The sequence below is a fragment of the Doryrhamphus excisus genome, linkage group LG18, assembly GCF_037039965.1.
Source record: "Doryrhamphus excisus strain RoL-2023G ecotype Guam linkage group LG18, RoL_Dexc_Guam_v1.1, whole genome shotgun sequence".
In the NCBI taxonomy this organism is placed as follows: Eukaryota; Metazoa; Chordata; class Actinopteri; order Syngnathiformes; family Syngnathidae; genus Doryrhamphus; species Doryrhamphus excisus.
Genome location: NC_136374.1, coordinates 1,306,488 through 1,327,314, shown reverse-complemented (window position 1 = coordinate 1,327,314; position 20,827 = coordinate 1,306,488). Strand labels below are relative to the sequence as shown.

At 45.8% G+C, this 20,827-nt stretch overlaps 2 protein-coding genes across 2 annotated transcripts; one reads left to right on the top strand and one right to left on the bottom strand.

Moving 5' to 3' along the window:
* Positions 1-7,692: 7,692 nt before the first annotated feature.
* On the bottom strand, positions 7,693-12,166 carry LOC131106597 (uncharacterized). The gene is made up of 10 exons (XM_078798705.1): positions 12,149-12,166; positions 11,904-11,999; positions 11,168-11,500; positions 11,029-11,093; positions 10,852-10,945; positions 9,820-10,018; positions 9,480-9,557; positions 9,297-9,409; positions 8,934-9,196; positions 7,693-8,191 (listed from the first exon to the last, which is right to left on the bottom strand). Exons 1-10 carry the CDS (start codon positions 12,164-12,166, stop codon positions 7,849-7,851), a joined length of 1,602 nt encoding a protein of 533 aa, XP_078654831.1. The 3' UTR covers positions 7,693-7,848.
* Positions 12,167-12,578: 412 nt separating this feature from the next.
* Positions 12,579-19,876, top strand: LOC131106402 (ras-related protein rab7). Its single transcript, XM_058055403.2, has 6 exons — positions 12,579-12,928; positions 16,111-16,171; positions 16,758-16,884; positions 16,974-17,192; positions 17,850-17,978; positions 18,442-19,876. Exons 2-6 carry the CDS (start codon positions 16,119-16,121, stop codon positions 18,535-18,537), a joined length of 624 nt encoding a protein of 207 aa, XP_057911386.1. The 5' UTR covers positions 12,579-12,928; positions 16,111-16,118; the 3' UTR covers positions 18,538-19,876.
* Positions 19,877-20,827: the final 951 nt, after the last annotated feature.

The window sequence follows — 20,827 nt, the reverse complement described above, 5'->3', positions numbered from 1 at the left end:
CATGCAAGCAGGTACAGTGTGTGTGTGTGTGTGTGTGTGGTCAGGGGAGGGGAGCCCCTCAACGGCCTCACACACCTTTTTGAAACTTTGCTCCTGTGTCATACACCCAAAAACTGAATATATATATATATATATATGTATATATATATATAATTTATTTTTTATTTTTTTGATGACTCTAACACAGTGAAAACGTAAAATGAATAATATTATACAGTTGGAGCAGTACTCGGGTGGAACCTTTGTCTCGGGAGCTGTTGTGTCAGGACCACCGCTCAGGTGCAATCTGGACCAAGAAGTTGTTGCTCCGTGTCCTCACTGCTGTCCACTTCTATCCGTCCTTACAGATAGTTGTATTTTGTTATCCTGGGACCTGTAACACTCCCGCTTCCTGTTCCCCGGGCCTCATCTCACATGAACGTGCTTTATCACCACGATACCAGATGAGATTGTGAAGATGATGATGATGATTGTATCAGGTGTCCCTCCTGCAAAGCCGTTAGCGTCATTAAGTTGATCCGTGCATACATTAGTCCGTCTCATTCCGACATTCTATGTGTCATAGTCACCACACTGCTTTTGACCTTTGACCCAAGTATGGTGCCCCCTCTGTTTGCAAGTAGACACTGCTAGAGTCGTTATGGAAAGAGCCAAGTCACTTCTGTGTTCCTCAAAGGAAAGGTGCACTTTCCATAATCCTTAATGAGACATGAACACCTATTTCTTTCTTTCCCTTTTCTGTGCCTCCTGGAGAGAGAAAACCAGGTCAAAACAGGCCGCTAATGAATGCACGTCATGGGACATACCTATTTGGCTGCTCTTAAAACACCTCCAAAAAGCTCCAAGGAGCTTTTGTGCTTTTCCATCCATGCCGTGAGCCTGTATTAATAGGTACATGCATGGTAACATGTCATACGGGTAGTACTTCCTTCCTGGGTGCATGGATGTCACACAGCAATATAGAAAGGAAGGCTACAGCTAGCCTCCAAAACCAAACACTCCAATACCTTTGACTAGTCGCTAGCTGCCATGGTGTCACTACGGCAGCAGCATAGTTCTTGGGCGTAGCAATGTTAATAACAGTCATAATAAGAACGTGCTTCAGATGATGGAAGTGGTGTGTCCTAGTATGCGCATTCATAGCTGCCTCTTTTTTATAGCTGCCTCTCTATTATTTCTGTAGCACAGAAAAAAGGAGATTTGTGGGTTGATGTCTCACATAAGGATTGTGGACAATTATGGACTACCAGGACCCCGACCACGCTGGAAAGCGAAGATGGCAGAGTATGAGCCACCCATTCCAAAAGAGTGTTCCACAAGCAGAGGCGTGGTTGAGTAAAGCAAAACATCCACGCATCAAGATGTTCAAGATGTTGAGGAGAAACTGGACACTTTTGAATACAAAAATATCTCCAAAGAAAGCACAAGGCTCTAGCAGTGTGCTGAGAAAATGTCTGGTCCTTGAGAGTCCCTGCTTTGGTTTATTCCTTCCACGGTGCAACATTGCCACCTGCAGGTCATTGGGCTGCTGCTGCTGCTGATGGAGGGCCTCCCAGGAACCAATGCCACACTGGAGGAAATTTGTCTCTGCATGCAACATGGTCCATCCATCTTCACTTAGCACTTGGTAAGTGTAGAAATCCCAGTCTGCTGAAACTGGGTGACTAACATGCTGGGTTACTATTGGCTGCCAATCTGACTGGGCTGGTCAGACAGACTTGGTTGGAGGAAGGACACTCATTTTGCGGTGATGGTCTTTCTCATCATTCGGGTTGTGGTCCAAGACGACCTTGTCAAAAAGGTTGTGATGCAGTCATTGAACATTGACATTTATGTGTGTAAATCCATTCAAATGTCTTGAGAAACCATCTGCCTATCTCCAGCGCCTCCAACTTGCTTGAACAAACATCTCTTGAAGCGTTTTTGTCGAGGATGCTTACCTCAAAAACCTTACCTTCTCCACACAGATGCCAGTTCCACTGGACTAGGTGTTGTCTTGTACCAGGAGGTACAAGGTCAACCTCGTGTGAGTTCCTATGCCAGCCGGGGTCTGTCCACATGTGAGTCCAAGTATCCAGCCCACAAGTTTCTTGTTGACAAGAGTTTCTGGCCCTAAAGTGGGCATTCAACAACATTCTCTTTTAAAATGACAAACACAGTATGGATGCAGATGCTCTTTCTAGTAGGCCACATGGAGGCCTCATCAATGACCCAATGTCTCAGAAAGAACAGGAAAGGATTCAAGCTTTTACACGTACGAGGACGTAGAAGAGTACGGGGGGGACCTGTAACCCTTGTCATGGTGCACCAACGAGGAGCGTGAAGTCCCCTCCTGATTCGCTGTGGTTGCTGCAAGGAAACGCTGAATACCAGCAGGCTCCTGGCTCCTGCTGTGGATGGTCAACAAGCGGCACCTTCACGACCCTTTTGGAAATCAACCTAAAGAAAACAACTTTCCCTCACACCGGTCACGTCTGCGGCCGCTACATAGGTATGTTGCACGACAATTGTTGCTATCGCAGATCGCACTGTTAACTCTGAACTCCATGTTCACCCCACCCCCCCGCCCACCTTGACTACTTGTCATCAAAGATGTTTTCTTCATGCGTGATGTCTTGAATGCTATTAGTGCATAGTTTCATTCTTGACTTTGTTCTTCTACGGATGTGCCAAATAGTCATGGTGGAGTACTGGACCAGGACTGGTATTGGTCTCCTTTAACTCCCTGACTGGACCTGCTGCTGCTGGCTAAACGACAAAGGCAAGCAGGCAACATGCCCGGTTCATCTTGTGTATGGAATTCTACCAACAAGATCTCACCTTCACAGGTAAGGCTGAAAAACACTTGGGCTTGTATTTGGTGGGGGTCTTAGGAGACACGAGATTGGGTCCACCAGAAACATACATTTGAGGCATAACTAGTAATATTGTTTATTTTGGTGACAGCCCAACTATGCCAATAACTATACCAACATAAACAACACAAAATTGGTTCTCTTCCATCCAAATAACTTTGACTGTATTCTTAGTCGTGGATTTATTTATTTCTTGGAGACAAATATGGAAACCTTTCTTTTTGTGTTGCATTCTCCTATTTTTTGTACCCGCTGTGTTTACTGTTATGTCACTGTTGGATCTAAAAGAGGTTCCAAGTAGACATTCAACATCCGAATAGAGTGAGACAAAAAGGCAATTTGTTACAAAGAAGCACTGAAGTGAAACACACGGATCATCTGCTGATCAGAAGTTGAAGAGCATAGCTCAAAAAACATGAGAATTGATGCCAGTGTCCCCAGGAGGCTAGTGGGAATGTTGCTCCGGGTGCTGAAGATGGCAAATCTTCTCCATTGGATTTAGATGAGGGGAAGACGCAGGATGGTCCGAAAGAGTCAGCTTATTCCTCTGGAAGAAGTCCTTGGTCAAGTGTTGGACCAGGGCCTTCAGACCCCTCCACCGTTTGACGCCCCCCTCACCACCTGAAGCTCCACTGTTCCATTGAAGGACGATGATGGTGGAAAACATCTCAGGTGGGATCTCCTTGGAAGCCATCAGGACCGTCCATGGAGAAGAAAACTTTCTTCCACCTTTCAATGTCCCATGTTTGGTGCTCTCCTGCTCATTCCAAACCTTGAAGGAGACCAGGCCTTCGGAGATGTGCTTTCTTCTCTGGCAGATGGCGTCTGATGGTTATGGGCCTGCACTTGGGCCTAGGATGGTCCCGTGTCTTGGAGAGATGATGACAATGTGAACACCTGACACTAAATCATCCAATCCACATTTTGACCAACATTTGACCTTCTAAAGGCTGTGCTCTTCCACTTTGGATCAACAGCCTATTCCACTTCAATGCTTCTTTTTCTCTCCCTCCATGTTGAAGCTCTACTTGGAACCTCCTTCAGATCCAACAGTGCCATATTGTTGCAGTGGTTTGAGTGGTTTTGAAATGTATGTGAATGGTGGAGAGCTGGTGAGGAAGCTGTGGAACGGGATCTAGCAAGTGTAGTGTAGTTTCCATCCAGAGCAGCAGTTAAGGAGCATCTAGAAGACGACTGTTGCCGATGCTTGCATCAAGGGGGCACAGAGGTCACCGTCAGTTGGCTTTCCAACCCTGCCAAAAGTCGTACCAAGATGCACGAGGGTCTGGTTTCACTCTGATATCTCTTTCTGTTAATAAGTGACACAAGTCACGAGGGGCACTTCCCTTAAAGTAGCTGAGAGCTTCTCAGAGGGATGTGCAGGCTAACCGCTGCCCGGGTTGGGGCTTCCGGCTCTGGGGGCAACTGAGCGCAGCGGTACCCCTCACAGCTCGCAGCAGCGCCGCTATCACCCCACTCCAGACACCGTGCCAGGATACTGTGGTGACACAACTGCGAGCCGCTGTTCCTCCCTTGTCAACAAGACTGATGGATACAGAAAGGAGCAGCAGGAGAAGACCGGAGGACTGATTGATATCTAACGACACCACAAAGCGACGGGTGCGGCAGTGGAGAAGATGTAAAAAACACCTTCAAGGAGGCAATTAGGGGAGGATAAAGATGTTGGGGATGACGAGAAACCATGCATCTGTGTGGGACTTCTGACATGACAAGGCTGCGTTGTTAGCTAATTAGCACCTGGAGGGGAGTTCCCGGGCTGGCGATCGATTCCACTCTATGTCCAACCGCACGGACCAGACCACATCAGACCAGACGGGACATCTTCATCTCAGAAACTGCACTTTGTCATCACCGTGCGCTCCCCGTGTCGACCACCAGGGGGCAGAGCACCAGACCCAGACCAGAGCTCGGGACCCTTGCAGATGCTGACTTTCTATTCTCTCTCTGGACTGGTCATTGTTGACATTGGTGTCACTCCTAGGGTCGTGGTTTAGTCTTTGGGTGGTTTCGTTCAGGTGTTGCTTGTCTTATGACTTATGACTTATGACTTATTTCTGTCAACTATGAATGGACGGAATGAGCTATTTACAAGCCTACTAGCTATTAACTTGCCCTACATTTTCTTTTCCAATTGGGGAAAACCACTGCTTCATGTTAACAGGACATTACCACCAACTGTTGGGGCCATCACATTTGGAGGACATTCATAAATTCATGACAAAAAAGTCATACATTTACAAGAATTTAAGCGTAAAATTTGTGAGAAAATGTTTTTACATTTCCCAGAAATTTACAAGAAACAATGACAATACAATTACCAGAATAAAAGTCATGTTTAAAAGAACGGCATACCTTTACGAAAATAAAAGCTGTAAATTTATGACAAAAAAGTAGTATATTCACAAGAAAGACATCATCAATTTCTGAGAATAAAAGAAAAAAGTATTACGTTTACCAGAATAAAAGCCATACATTTACGAGAAAAAACATTTACAGAAATAAAAGTTGTAAATTTGCCAGAAAAGAAGATGTACATTCATGAGACAAACGTCATAAATGTATGAGAATCAAAGTTGTACATTTATTTTAAACATTTCATACATTTGCAAGAATAAAAGTCTTATTTATGAAAATAAAAGTCCTACGTCTATGAGAAGAATGTCATACATTTACGGAAATAAAAATACATTTACGAGAATAGTGTCATATAATAATAATTTATGATATTAAAAGTTGGAAACTTAGGGGAAAAAAATTGTAAATTTTTTTAAATTACTAGAATAAAAGTCATACATTTATTTAAAAAATGTCATACAAAAATAAAAGCTGTACATTAGTGAAAAAAAGTTGTACAAAACCATCACACATTTATGAGCATAAATGTTTTAAATTTACAAGAAAAAAGTCAAATTTGTGAGAATCTTTATGAGAAGAATAGATTTAAACATTGGCGAGATATGCATAGATATAGATATGCCTTTATTTGTCTCTCAGTGGGGAAATTTGCATTGCACAGCAGCAAGAGAACAGAATCAGTTAAGCAGTACAAAATACACAATATAAAAAGAATAAATAAGTACATTTACGGAAATAAAAGCTGTACACCAACAAGGAAAGTCGTACATTTATGAGGAAAGGGTCAAGAATAAAGTTGTTCATTCATGATAAATGTCATGAGTTCAAAAGAAAAAATAGTAGTCAATTTATGAGTAAAAATGTAGTTGACAAGAATAAAAGTGGTAAAACGTGGGACTTTGTCAGCATTTACTGATTTGACTGTTTTTTTGCGGGGCTTCTTCCTTCAGCGATGTTGAATTGTGCAAACGTGAACGTGATGTTCTTAGATGAAGCTTTTGTCTCAGCCATGGTCTTTCCCTTTGGGTATGGAATGACTGGACTGGACTGGACCGGACTGGCTGGAGGTCTTGTTATAGCACCTTGATTATGAGCACTGTCTTTGATCCTTGTGTGTGTGTGGTGTGGCGAAGCACTGAGGCGGGTCAGAAGCAGGTCTCAAGTGTGTCTGTGCATTCAGATCAGAGCCCGCCGGGACCCCCGGGTAGTTAACAATAGACCCTGGGCTGAATGGAGACACTGACAGTTCATCGTGAACACTGCTAAAATTGGCCCAAGCGTTCAAAGGCTGAGCATGCGGCCGTCTGAGGGAGACACCCACCTGATGCCAAATGCGTAAAGCAGGTGTGCTTTAGTGTGACCCGGACCTGCATGGGTGTGGCAACATTCAAATGTGAAGAATGCCTTCAGCAAATGGAGTCATCGAGTGTCGATGCTGGGCTTGGAGGCGGAGCACTCGGGTCTGCTAGCGAGCTTGGAGAATGCTTGTCGTCTCCCATAAGGACCTCATTAACATGTTCCAGAGGCTCAGACTCCAACCAGAACACACTCTAACCAAAACAAATTTGCCCATAAAAAATCCTGTGAATCCGATGAATTCGTTCCACAACAGACTCTAATCAAAGCAAATGTTTCCGTAGAAAATCATGGAAATCCCATTCATCTGTTCCAGAAGCTCAGACTCAAATCAAAACTGACTGTAACCAAAGCAAATTTTTTGTAGAAAATAATTTCAATCCAATCCAGTCTTTCCTGAAGCTCAGACTCAAACCAGAATAGACTCTAACCAAGACAAAATTTCCTGTAGAAAATATTGTCAATCCACTTAATTTGTTCCAGAAGTTCAGACTCAAACAGAAATGGACTCTAACCAAAGCAATTTTCCCATAGAAAACCATTTCAATCCAATTAATCTACAAATATTATAATCTAGTTTACAATGTTGTCATTGGAGTACACCTATTTGGACATGTAATAGTTGCAGTATCTTGGCCTATTTGGATGATGTAAAACTACCAAACTTCTTTCCTAGGTGCATTGATACACATCTGTATGCATAGATACAGCAACAACACTTCCGATGTCCAATCTCCTTGGCATGGCTGTATCTTCCAGCACAAGACGTGCGCTCCTGTCCTCAGGTCAAAAATGCTGACAGCAAACCAGCATCTTGTTGAGTCTTTGTAACCAAATGGAGAGCTAACTACTAGCCACTCTTCTGTCTGTGAATTACGCCAAGACTAGCAATTAGTGAGGCGTGTTAGTCACATAAAAATAGTTTCTCATATTAGCTGCTACAATAAAAATATGGCTGTATGTATATATAAATATAAAGTCACTTATGTAAATGGAACACCGTTGCAGGTTTTTCCAAAAGGAGAAAAATGCAGATTTAGCCTGTACACAGTTTGGATTTATGGAGTCATTTTTATTCAAAGTATCTTATGTTTGGCTTCCACAGTTTAAAAGTGAGCAGGCTAGGACTTCCACAACGTTCACTAACCTGTACCAACAGTTTTTGCTCTTTATGAAGCCATCTGTGTGGACTTTAGCTTATTTGAGGATTACTGCTAACCACACAAAATGATTGTCTTCTCATGTGCACCTTCCCTGATCTTCAAGAGGAGCCAGCAAAGCTCAGTGGCCTTGTCTTCATCTCCACTCTCTTGAAGGAGTAGCGTTCACCGGTTCGCCCGTCAGTCAGGATGTACCACGTCCCCCAGTAGATACCGTTGGTCACCCCGCTGTAGCGCCCCCGATAGTAGCGCCCGTTCAGGTTGGCGGCCAGGCAGGCATCAAACCACCAGCCTGCACCGTAGTACTGACCACAGCTTCCAGCAGCGTAACGGTCGTGATCTCGGTCCATGGTGCTGAAGGATCGGCCGTCATGGTTGTAACGTTTGCTGTAGCTCAGTGCGTTGCCTGCATCACCGGAGTACTCGCGAGCTGTCAGACGGTACCTGGGGGAGGGAGATGGTGGGACCTTTAAGGTGAGTGTCACCCAGTGTGGACTCACTCAACATTTGCTTCACAAGAACTTTAAACACAAAGTCTGAATTATACAAAACCCTGAACTATGCTAGTAGCGTACATCGGGTCGAATAAGTATTCCATACCTTGCAGATTTTGGGAGTGTGCCCCCTTACTACGGTCCACAACTTTTTTGGTAACCACATGGCATGCTGGGTAGTCCTGTGGCTGCAACAATATGAACTATGAATAATAAAACATGGTATGTTTCTCCTGTTTAGGTCCCTGACGACCTCCTCAACATGATTTGCAATCAAGCAAAAATGCAACAAATTTGGACAGAGTACCACAAGCTAGCCGGCACGCCTCGCCGTGGGACTATATGGGTGCGGTTTTGTGATGGTGTTGAACGTAGATGTTTATCTGAATGCCCACATGGGGCAGCCATTGGAAGCCACTTGGCTTCCATTGTTTGGACGAGCTGCACATTGCATCAGACTCTCTCCGTGCGACTCGAGCGTGGTGCAGTAGCCCTGCAAGTCATGTTGCTAGCTACAGTTTCCATGTCAAAGGTTGTCAAAAAAAGAAGTCATTGAGATGTTTGCCCAGCCCTGCCCGAGGAGACGCCTGGTGTCGCCGCGTGTAATGAACTTTTGGAAATAAAGTTCCTGACAGGTGCATCTGAGACAAGAGCCAAGCCCTCAGACGGGGTGCCACGTGTGGGTTGGTCACCTCTGTGCCTCTGCGGCTACTTTGAAGTTGGCGTAGGTGGCGTGACGCCTCTGCTGGTGCCAGTCCTCCAACTCCACACGGAGCTGGTGCTGGGAGGCGGAGGTCAGTGCGTGCAGCGCGGCGTTGCCCAGCCAATGGTCTCCCTGCGGATTGCCAAAGCCCTCCCGGTATTCCCGCCACGTCCTGTTGAAGTCCACTGAGCCGTCCTGGCGGTTCTGGATCACTGTCCACCCGCCTCCCGTCGTCACCATGTCACATTTAGCCTGAGCCAAAACAAAGACTTTGATTTTTCCAAAGCCACGGTCTAAAAGAAGCACGGTGCAAGCGGGGGTCTGTTTTATGTGGGCGGAGGATGTCAAATACCTCCACTGCTGGTCCCTGCAGGTCTGGCTGAATGGTGTAGATACCGTTCTCTTTGATCCCCAGTCTGTAAATCTCTGCACAGTCCTGAGGATGCAACCTTTCCAACGGTGCAACTGCCGAGCAAAAGTTCCATTTCATGACAGGTCTGCTGAAAGGCCCATGTGTGGGATCCGGCCTACTCACCTGTGGGAGGATGATGTGTGATGCTCTTGAGGAATAGAAGGAGGTCTTTCTCCCCTTCTCGACCCACGGCTGCACTTCCTGACAAAAGCAGAGACAGACGACCTTGTCACGCGTGGTCCCCCCCTGTCCCCCCTTTTTCCCCTGAACATGATGAGGCTGGCTGTGGACATTTCTTCCATCCCTCCCCAAACACTTCCATTCCCAAGCTCTCACCTGTGACCAACTCTTGGCAGGCCTCCTTCGGCTTGTGTTTACTGTGTGTGCGTATGTTTGTGTTTGTTCACACATTGGTGTGTGTGTGTTGCACAGGGGCGGGTGGCTATGAATGCACGCCACTAACCCAGTCGCTTAGCCATGGCCCCCAGGGCCTGGCTGTGACAGCGGAGGTCACACTCTGTCAGCACGGCCGCCATTAGGGCCAGGATGGCCCCCAGTGAGTCCCCATCTTGGCTTGTCCGGATTCCCCCCGACTCCTGGAGAGAAAGCATGCAGCGCTGCAGCTGGACCAGGCGCTCCTTCACACCGCCGCCCTGCAAAGACACGCATCACACCTATGGGGACTTTACAGGGATGGGGGGCAGGATGGCTGGATAATGGATGGATGGATGAGGTGGGTGGGTGGGTGGATTTGATTCCCATGTTGTGCCTTTATTCTGCTAACAACCAAATTTTCCAAAAATGAAAATGACACAAAGAGTGCTATTAGGCAAGGTGCTAGCATGCTAATGTTAACATTGTTAGCATGCTTTAAGTCATTCAAACCCTTCCATGGTTCCACCTCTGAGTGCTTTTCTTACAATGTGACACATTTTGTCATGAATATTTCAGGTTTATGCTTCTAAAGTGCCATTATTTTCCCTCAAATTCAAACTTTTGTTCCCGTTTGAATACTTTTCTTAATATTTTGACTTTATTCTAGAAAAGTTACAGCTGTTCTTCCATTTCTGCGGTTGTTTTTTTCAAACTTTCTTGTAAATGGGAATAATGACTTCATTGCCATGATATTTTGACTTTATTCTCGTAACTCAACTTTCTGCTGGTAAAATGATGTTATTCTTCCTCATAACATTCTGAGTTTATTCTCATAAATTGAGACAGTTTTCATTAGAATTGCCACTTTAAAAAATATATTTTGACTTCATTCTGGTAAAATGATTTTCCAATGATTTTCCATTTCTGTTGTCGTCTTTCTCCCGACTTGAATGACTTTATTGCCATGATATTTGGATATTTTCCTCTTGATATTTGGACTTTATTCTTGTCAAATTACAGCAAATTGTTCCATGTTTTTGATGTTAAATTGTGTTTTTAGAATGTGCTGCAGGCCCATAAAAAGAACCACTGCAGGCAGCAAATGGCAACCAGGCCGCACCTTGGACACCAACGTCCTCGGTTTTGGTGGGACCTTTTGGCAGTGGTTGCTAAGAAAAGGCGAGGTGCCGTTAATGGATTGAGATGATGAGAAGCTGTGGGTACGGTTACGTTTGTGCAAGAGCGTCAGTTACGTCAGTGGCCATTCAAGACCCGGCAGGCGAGTGTTTTGTGTCACTCTCCGTCCGTCTCTTTGGCTTCCATCAACCATGCCGTCCCTCCAACACCTGTTGTGGTTGAAGCCTACGATGAGGACATTTGGAAAGCAGGACTAATTTTATCCTTCCTTCCATTGCTCCACAGCCAACGTGGTGGACCTGCCTGGCCCACAGCTCTGCTTCAACCTTGATCTCTCCCGAGGCTTCACTCACCTGAGGCGGAATCTGGCTCAGGTCCGTCCTGTGCTCCGCCTTCCGAGGAGCGTCCGAGATGGCCGGAAGCAAAAGGCCCCTCCTGCACGCCGCCTGACCCCCGCAGGGGCCGGGTGGGCCGGGCGCCGCCACCAGGTCATCCCCGCAGGGAGGCTGCGTGCAGTCTGGAGAAGCCTGACAGGAGAGCAGCGCTCCCACGCACAGAGACAGCAGAGCCAGCATTCCCGCCAGCTCTTGGAGGCCTAAAAGTGTTGGAGGTCTTCGTCCTTCCTTTTCTTCCTAATCTCTGCAAACGTCCACCAGTTTAGGTCTTTCTGCTGGTGTCCTCCTCCGGTGAGTCTCTCATCCTCTTAGGCTTGGCCTCCCTCGCTGCATCTTTGTCCTGGCTGGGATTCCTAGATGGCTGTCTGACACGGACTGATGCACCCACCCCCTCACACCCCCTCACACACACCCCCTCACACACACACTGCATCTCCCTAATTCAGCCCCTCTCTTCAGCCATTGGTGTTTATGCACATACTCCAAATTGTTGCTTTATGGATGCCTTTTTTTGTTGGTGTTTTGGAGCAGCAGCTCACTTTTTTTTGTTTGACATGTTCTATCCATCCATCCATCCATCCGGCCAAAAGCCAAAAGCAGCAGATGCCTGAAGAATGTGACCCCTTTGAGTCTCGCTCACCTCCTTTTGTGCGACAGCGTTTGTGTCTACAAACGCATTTCCGAGGAGGCCATAAAGAGAGCCCCCTTCTATGGGCTCGGGAGGACAGGAATTTCTCTGCAAATAAATACAAATGTCAAAAAGACAGAGTCCGGCCAGTCGGCGGAGGCACGCTGCCATCCTAACATGGGATGCAAATGTGCTCAGTTTAGGAATATTTCAGCTTTTCACTCCAATGTGACGTCCACAAGTCATTGGTCACGTACACTCATACGAGCAACCATGCAAGGCATTCTATATACCATTCAAGATAAATGATATATTATAGAAACTATGGTTTTCAATAATAATCATTCATGACTGAATGAATTTAGGATAAATGACATCAGAAAGTGGTCTTCATAAAAGAACCAATGATATCATACCCACAACCTTTACTAGATGCTGAGAGAGAAGGAAAGTAGTCAATCAAAGCAAAGGTTATGACCCACAGTATTTCACTGGACAATCAGGTGACTTCATGAAAAAGGTGACACCGCCCTCTTGTGGTGGAGTGGCGCACTTGCTTCAATCGTAGCAAAGCAGGACTTACACAATCAAGCCTTTCGTTAAACCGGTGTGTAACAGAAATAATAAAAACAGTGTTTTAAAAAGTACAATCCTGAATTTATGCTCCAAACTACGTACGGACCTGGTGACGTAGCTTATGGGCGTGGCTTATGAGGAGGAAGTGAAAGGGGAAGAAGCCGAGAGAGTAGTAGACAGTTAGCTGGCTGGCAGGCTCGCCTTGTAACAAAGTGCCAAATTTACCAACTGTTGATCACTTGCCGCCTCCTTTTGCCATACCTTTGGTGATTGTTGCCAAAAGTTAGTTAAAATTCTGCTAAAATAACATCTGCTCGGGCGACGACTTGAGTGTCAGCGAGCTAGCCAACGCACCGCCGAGTTAGCTGTCAGCGCTAGCAGCAGCTAGCCTGTTAGCCCGCACATTCCAGCCGGCAGGAAGTCGCCTTCTGTGTGGAGCAACCTCAAAGCCGACCCCCAAAGTAAGTTGCTTTCGACGACGGCGACCTTGCGGGGTTTATTCTATGCTTGTGGAGCGGTAAACGGAATTAGTATCCGCAATCTCTTGGGGCTGATGGTAACGGTGCTGAGGTGCAGCCCTGTTTGCGACGAGCTCCTTGTCAAAACAAGGCCCTCCGTCCTGGAGGTCTTTGGGCCCAAAACCGGCAGGGACCAAGTCTGTGATTGTTGACTGAAAATTGAGGGTGTTTGGAAAATATGCTGCTAAATTTAAAAGGCCATATGACGGCACAAATGCTTGTGGACAAGCTTAGGGCGATAATGATGCAACTCGATGGTATTTATAATGATAATGTTGCTACCGAGGTAGTAATGGGATATGTTTGGTAGCCATGTGACATGTTTGACAGGAAGAAGGTCGAAAAATGTAGATACTACTCAAATGATATCAACTATAGAAGACTGGAAATACAACATGGGGTCTAAGATAATATGCTATGGGAAAGACTAGCATTGAACAAATGATATTGGACCTATTATAGTATATCTACAGTAAGTGGGATTGGTGCAACTCCCTGCTGCAAAGAGACACGCCTCCCTCAAACGTTATTTGCTCCAGAGGCGTGGCACAAGACCATGCACAAGATTGAATGTCATATAAAAGAATATATGACAACATATTTAAATATAGTCATTTCATTTCCACTCCCTCACCTTCTGGACTGTGTGTGTAGTAGCGGCCCCGCCTCCACCCACAGAGACAGCAATTGTATGACTGACAAAAAGGCACACATTTATTGCTGAAGGCAATGCACAGAGTGAACCCCTCTTCCTGTTTGGAGGTGAGGAAAACAGACACACATACACATGGGAATGTGTGGATTATCCACTTCATTTTCATTTATTGTGGGATTGTTTGATTTATTATCATCCCAAGCTTGGAGCTCAAAAGGCTCTTATTATTTCTTAGTTTTTTTCTGGACAAGGAATCTTGCCACAACTTAATCGTGCAAACTCTTGTGACACCCCCACCCCCGCCTGTAAACCGTGAAGAAGAATTGGACATGCAGTAATGGGAGCTGTGCTTCATTCGTGAAACCGCTGTCTGTCACTTTCCATGGCCACCTCACTCAGCTTCACGTCTGCGATTCTTACATCAACCGGGCATGAGCAGAGTTGCAAATGTAGGATAAAGATGCTGTATGTACATCCTGAGTTAGGCATTCAGATAAAGGAGCACGAGACTGGAATGTCAGTGTGTGTATTGTGGCTAGTCTTGTGTATGGATGCGGTACTGTTGCTAGGAAGACTTGGAAGGCGTGTTTTTCTCTGCATTTGATACATCTCGACTTTGCTGTGACTCATTTGCGTCACGTTGATGCACGTTATTCCGTGTTCTCTGTCTTGGATGACAGAAGTTCCATCACTTGGCAACCATCAAGTTTTCGACACATCAGCAAATGTGGTTTCTAAATGTTGACTCTGCTGGCACTTGCTACTCCTACATTGCAGTTTGGTTTGCCATAAATTGGCCTGAGCGTCCATTATAATATACAGTAAATAGTATACAGTGTTTGCGCTTTCATTCCCAGAATAGCCCGCAATAAGTGAAATCTGCCAAGTCGCCGAGTGTATTTGTTTACCATGGTTACATACGCTGTAAATCCCTCCCAAACACTATATATACTATTCTCAGACAGGCAATAACACTTTCCCACATTTGTCATGTAAACACTCTCAAAGTTACAGTTTTGTTTGTTTTGTTGTTGTGTTGTTGAATTTTAATTAACAACCTACTTGGTTGGACACAAGAAATTGACTGACTTACCATCATTTGGCTTTGGAGTTTTTGTGTCCTTGTTGAAGCATGTTCTGTTGGCTGAGGATTCATTTGTTCGTAGCTTGCCGTCTTTCAGTGTGTAAACAAATCTTCTTAAAGGGCCAGACCCGGCCTGTAACAGTGTTCTTGCGGTGTGAAGCTTCACTTTTGACATACTTTTTACTTACTTATATAATGTTTGTAAATGCATCCAAACAGAATATACTTCACTTGTTCATAAGTATTCACATGTCCTGCACCACTTGAACATACCTCTCCGTCACTCCAGACTTCCTCATGCCGTACCACAGTTCCTGTCTAGGAACCCTGGCCTAGGCTTTCTCCACATCTACAAAGACACAATGCAGCTCCCTCTGACCTTCTCTGTACTTCCTTATTAACACTCCTAAAGCAAATACTGCATCTGTAGTACTTGTGGCATGAAACCATACTGCTTCTCACAGACTTCTGCCCTTAGTCTAGCTTCAAGTCTTGTGTTGCTGTGTGTAGTTCTTTTGACACCATGAGTTTGCTTGGTGTTTCAATTGGGGACACCACAATTCTCCTTACCCGGACCCAGTATAATATGATACATATGGGAATAACTACACTACCATAATAACTACCACCTAGTGGCTCAATGTGACATCACACAATATTTCATCATCTCATGATAATTGCTATTTTTTAAAAATAAAGGACAATATCGAATATCGTCACTAATTAATAAGTTATTGACCAGCAAAATGTGTTATCATGGCATCCCTGTACTGTACTGTATGGTACTGTACTGTATGGTGTCGTACATGATGTCCCACATTACTGCACTGGGTGCTTGAATTAGTGGTTGGGTGGTGAGAGGAGCCCCCATGTGTTGGTGTGTTGGACACCAGCAGACAGTCCTGTCACCAAGCAGTTCTAGCCAGGTGGGACCTGGAGTCCAGAGGTTGGTGTGTTCCTCGTGACAAGTCCAACAGCTTAGCAAACGCATGACCGCCATTCACAGCTGATTTCATCACGTGTTGCACTCATACACCCGTTGGGGCCAACGCAAACGTCTGTATGACCTGTTTACATGCCAGACCTGCCAGGTGTACTGCCATGGTGTATAGCGCCATGGTAACTTGGTAACTAAAGTCTGTAGGAACCTGGTCCTGACCAGCATCATGCTGCCAGCCTTACTACCCTGTTGCATCTTTTTCAACTCCTCATACTGCTCCATCGTGATGACTTGCTCGGCTGGGATGGCCTCACTTTTATGCAAACGTGCAATGAGCACAATGCCGAAAACTGGACTGGACTGTTTGGGGAACTGGGGTTTTGGGGGAGCTGCACGTTGAGCCGCTTCATTTATTGATTTCTTTCTTTGTGTCCTCCATCTCACAGGTTGAAGAATGACCTCCAGGAAGAAAGTCCTCTTGAAAGTCATCATCCTGGGAGATTCTGGGTGAGTGTGACTGAAACACCCACGGAACATCATGTCTTGTTCCTTTTAGTTAGGGTACTCTCTCACCTACTGGCTAGCCATGTTTCCCAAAGGACTACAATCTATCTGTGGTGCCCGGCTTTTAGGAGAGTTCATCATCTAATTGAATGAATGGGAGCAATTAAACATGGAAAGCTCAAACGCTATCCCTTCTTTGAGTTTTATTGCGTCACACCCAAGGCTGATGTGAGGCCATGTCTACATGGATCTTTATAAAATATGGATTTATCACCTCTGGTCCACGTCCAATGTAGGTTATTGTCCGTACAAACTCAGAGTTTGGAATACGTGGAAGTAAGTTTTCCAAACTCTGTCTTGCTGTTTGTGTGGTAGTGACTTCTTTTACTGTGGAATACTATGGAATACTATGGCGTGGAATGTGGAGTGCTGTAGAGGAGAAAAGACGAGATTTGAAGCAGGTTGTATTGAACCAAATGTAGAATGAGCAGTTTGGGCCGGAAGGCTTGCATCGCTACGGTAGTCTCATCAGGGCATGGCCTGGTACCTGGTACCTGGTGGTACATAACGTGTGGTTCTGTGCCGACAGCGTTGGAAAGACCTCCCTGATGAACCAGTATGTGAACAAGAAGTTCAGTAACCAGTACAAAGCTACAATAGGTGCAGACTTCCTGACAAAGGAGGTGATGGTGGACGACAGGCTTGTTACCATGCAGGTGCGTCACCACCACACCTGCAAAACGTACTCCTTCCGGTGTTCCCCGTCTTCTTGCTCATCCTGCTGTCTCTCCGTGTGGCTGCTCAGATCTGGGACACGGCGGGCCAGGAGCGGTTCCAGTCCCTGGGTGTGGCCTTCTACCGCGGAGCAGACTGCTGTGTGCTGGTGTTTGACGTGACCGCGCCCAACACCTTCAAGACGCTGGACAGCTGGAGGGACGAGTTCCTCATCCAGGCCAGCCCTCGAGACCCGGAGAACTTCCCCTTTGTGGTGCTCGGCAACAAGATCGACCTGGAGAACAGACAGGTAGGGTCAATGATGATGCTCTGCTTGGCTCCTTCTCATGCCAAGTGCTGCTGGGGGGGGGGCAGAATATGTGCATGTGAGCCAATGTTTGCTCTCACGCTCACTCGGCTAGGAGACCATTGTGGTAGTATCACCATCACCATGCTGGATGTTCATCAGACAAGCACATACACAGGCCATCCATCCTTGACTGATCCTCACTGAGGTGGGGCTATGCTGGAGCCTATCCCAGCTGAGAGGCGGGGTCCACCCTGGACTGGTGGCCAGCCAATCCCAGGGCACATATAGACAAACAACCATTCACACTCACATTCATACCTATGGACAATTTGGAGTGGCTAATTAACCTAGCATGTTTTTGGAATGTGGGAGGAAACCGGAGTACCCGGAGAAAAGCCACGCATGCAGAATCAAACCCGGGTCTTCCACATCTCCTGTGTGGTGCACATGCTAACCACTCGTCCCCCGCGCGGTCCTTGTTGAAAGTAGCCAGCTAAGTTGTTCAGGGGCACTTGTAAAGTTAGTCCATACCCTTGGACTAACTTTATATCCTAATCCCAGGTTGGAGCACTTCAAGGCCCAGGTGAGAGCGAGAGGTGAGAGTTTTCCCTCAGGTGTCAGCCGCTCATGCCCTTGTTTCTTCCTGCTGACTGGCAGGTGACCACCAAAAGGGCTCAGGCTTGGTGTCAGAGTAAGAACAACATTCCCTACTTTGAGACCAGCGCCAAGGAAGCTATAAACGTGGAGCAGGCATTCCAGACTATTGCACGCAACGCCCTCAAACAGGTGAGTCATGGCAGCGTACACACACACACACACACACACACCGCGAGATGTTGCTTTAGTAGCACCTCACGTGCAATGTTAGCACTCTTTCACTCCCAGACATTTGGCAACACATCCCACCAGTAGCCACCATTTTGGAATATTTGGACTGCTTTTTAAAAGAAAAGATGACTCTCATGAGGAAGAAAAGGTTTGTTTCTCCCTTCTTCCCTTCTGGTAATCAGCAGTGGAACATCGACTTTCCAAAGGGACTATTATCAGCTCGCCAGCTCTTACCAGATGCTCTGGTACCACCTTGTGGCCCTTTTCTACTCTTGACCTCCTCTGATGGGCAGTGGCGGCAACAAACATTAGGACGTATAAAAGCGTCTTTGGGGTCAAAAAGTGTATGCTTTGGTAGTGAATGGGTTAAGTGGTTGAGTGGTTGAGTGGCGGCCTGTCATTGGTGTCATTTGTCCTGCAGGAGACGGAGGTGGAGCTCTACAACGAATTCCCGGAGCCCATCAAACTGGATAGAAACGACAGAGCCAAGCCTTCGGCGGAGAGCTGCAGCTGCTGAGGGACAATTGGGACCATCTCTCTCTCTCTCTCGTCCCTCGGCCCATCCGTCACCTGCACCTCGCTCCCAGGGAACCCCCCTTCCCTGCCAGTCTTCCTGCTTCATTTCACCCATCATGCAACACTCCCCCTCACTACTCTGGTAAGAAAAAGAAAAGAAAGAGTGACACCAGTGTCCAAACATCACATGAGGAGATCAGCGCCCCCGCTCTGATCCCTCAGCAGTGAGACCTCCACTTGTTGGACCCCAATTGGGAACTCTTAACTGGGGCGCTTGGTGCTTTGTAACGTCAGCCTATTAGCTCTTTCTCTTCCGTCTCTCTCGCCCTCTAAAGTCATCACGCATATAAAAAGTATACATATATATAGAAATGACATATATATTTTCATTGGCAGATGTTACTTCTCCAGCCAATCTAAAACCTTTTGTTTTTGCACTTTGTCATGTGTTTTGTCTTTCTAAGTTGTAAACGTAGAGGGATGACATCTGCCGCTATCTACATGCGTGTAATGCCTTTTCTCCAAGGATATCCCAGAAAAACAGTCCGTCTCCTCACTTCCACATGGATCGTACGAGCACCCGCACTACAGGCCTTCAACTGCCTGATGCTCCATCTTCCATCTCACTGTCTGCTTGTAGCTCAGGTTGGCTAAAGTGTTTCTGATTTTTAACGGCTTGTGTATTACGGTGTATAGATGGTCAAAACAACACAACAACAAACACGGGTTGATGGCTTGAATGGAAATGGATGTTATCCAACAAATATTCATCTTCCTGCCCTGATATCATTCAGTCTCCTTACGGGGAATAAACCCACAATCACTGCAACGCCAAGAATGTTGTCAATGGAAATTTGAACAGCTAATAATAAAACTCTTCAGTTGATCATATTGTACTTTCTGTTGAAGTAGAAATAAAATCATTTGCCATCTGTTAAAAAAACGCATACATCAGCAGTAATTTTACAAGAAGTCAACATGTTAAAAGAATAAAGTTGGAATCTAACGAGAAAACGTCATGATTTTATGACAATAACCTACTTTTACTTTATTTACTTTTACTTGAGGTATGCAGTGTCAGAAGACATTGCCTGTGAATGTTGGAATGATACATGGCATGATGGCACGAAGCGGAATGTTGGAATGATACATGGCATGATGGCACGAAGCGGAATGTTGGAATGATACATGGCATGATGGCACGAAGCGGAATGTTGGAATGATACATGGCATGATGGCACAAAGCGGAGTGGAATTCTTACCTGGGGGGTGACAAGGACAAGAATGTGAGTGGTGCTTGTGTTGGACATGGGAGGGGGCGGTACCCAAGAGTGGAATCTGCAGCACGTTGCATCATATGGAGACTTCTGGCTTCCGTCTAAACTGCAGCTCCATTCTCTGCATGGCGGCCTTCCTCCAATAAAGGTGGCGCTCACCGACGACAGTCCCCGCTTCTTCATCCACAAAAGACACTCCATACATTGTAGACACACCTACAGCGGCATCATCCAGCTGACGCCTTTCTAACTAAAACATCTGCAAATGTTTTTTTAATGAGCGGCTGTCCTGTTGTCAATCATTTTCTATCCATCTTGATTCAAAAGGTTAAGAGGTGAGTGACATCATGAAATATAAATACAATAATTTGTACAGCGATGAAAACACCATTGCAACAACAAAAATAGGAATGGATGACGATACTTGCGAGTAACACAATTGTCCACCAGAGGCCGCTGTTTCCAAAGGCCCAAACACGCAAAGCCATGTTATATAGCAGGATTTGTACTCATTTTTCCAATGAAAAAAAAAATCAGGATTCCAAACAAAAAGATAAATATTTAATTCTCACCTATGGCCAAGCAGAAGAATCCCAGGAGCAAAAGCTGGAAAGCAAGTCTTCGCTTGACAAGAAAGAAAGATGGCAAACACAAAGGGAGGGATGACGTCACAAAAAGATGACATCATAGCCCAAAAAAAAACACGCTTTGAGGAAAATATTGATTTGCTGTAAAATAGGCTGTCGTACTAAATATATGAAAGTCAAAATGAAAGCAATGTCATGAGCACCAAGTGAACGATCTCCCATGGAATGATCCAATAGAAATGTATAGAAAATAATTACATCATGACATGATTTACGCTTGTGCTCCTGGGAATGTTGTGGGGTGTGAGTAAGAAGAGAAATCCTCTCCACGCCCCACTTTTCCACTGGCCACCCCCACGGCTGGGAGACAATTTTGACAAATGGAGCTCTGTGCTGCGGAACGATAGTTCAGCCTGACCGCCGTTTC

Bases quoted from the DNA above. Each gene is read 5' to 3' on its own strand.
- LOC131106597 (XM_078798705.1), bottom strand. The intron at 9,558-9,819 runs GTTAGTGGCGTG...TGCTTTTGTCAG, and splicing joins GGCCATGGCTAAGCGACTGG to GAAGTGCAGCCGTGGGTCGA. The intron at 8,192-8,933 runs GTGACCAACCCA...TCCCTCCCCCAG, and splicing joins GTAGCCGCAGAGGCACAGAG to GTACCGTCTGACAGCTCGCG.
- LOC131106402 (XM_058055403.2), top strand. From the start codon at position 16,119: ATGACCTCCAGGAAGAAAGTCCTCTTGAAAGTCATCATCCTGGGAGAT. The intron at 17,193-17,849 runs GTAGGGTCAATG...GCTGACTGGCAG, and splicing joins TCGACCTGGAGAACAGACAG to GTGACCACCAAAAGGGCTCA. The intron at 17,979-18,441 runs GTGAGTCATGGC...TTTGTCCTGCAG, and splicing joins CACGCAACGCCCTCAAACAG to GAGACGGAGGTGGAGCTCTA.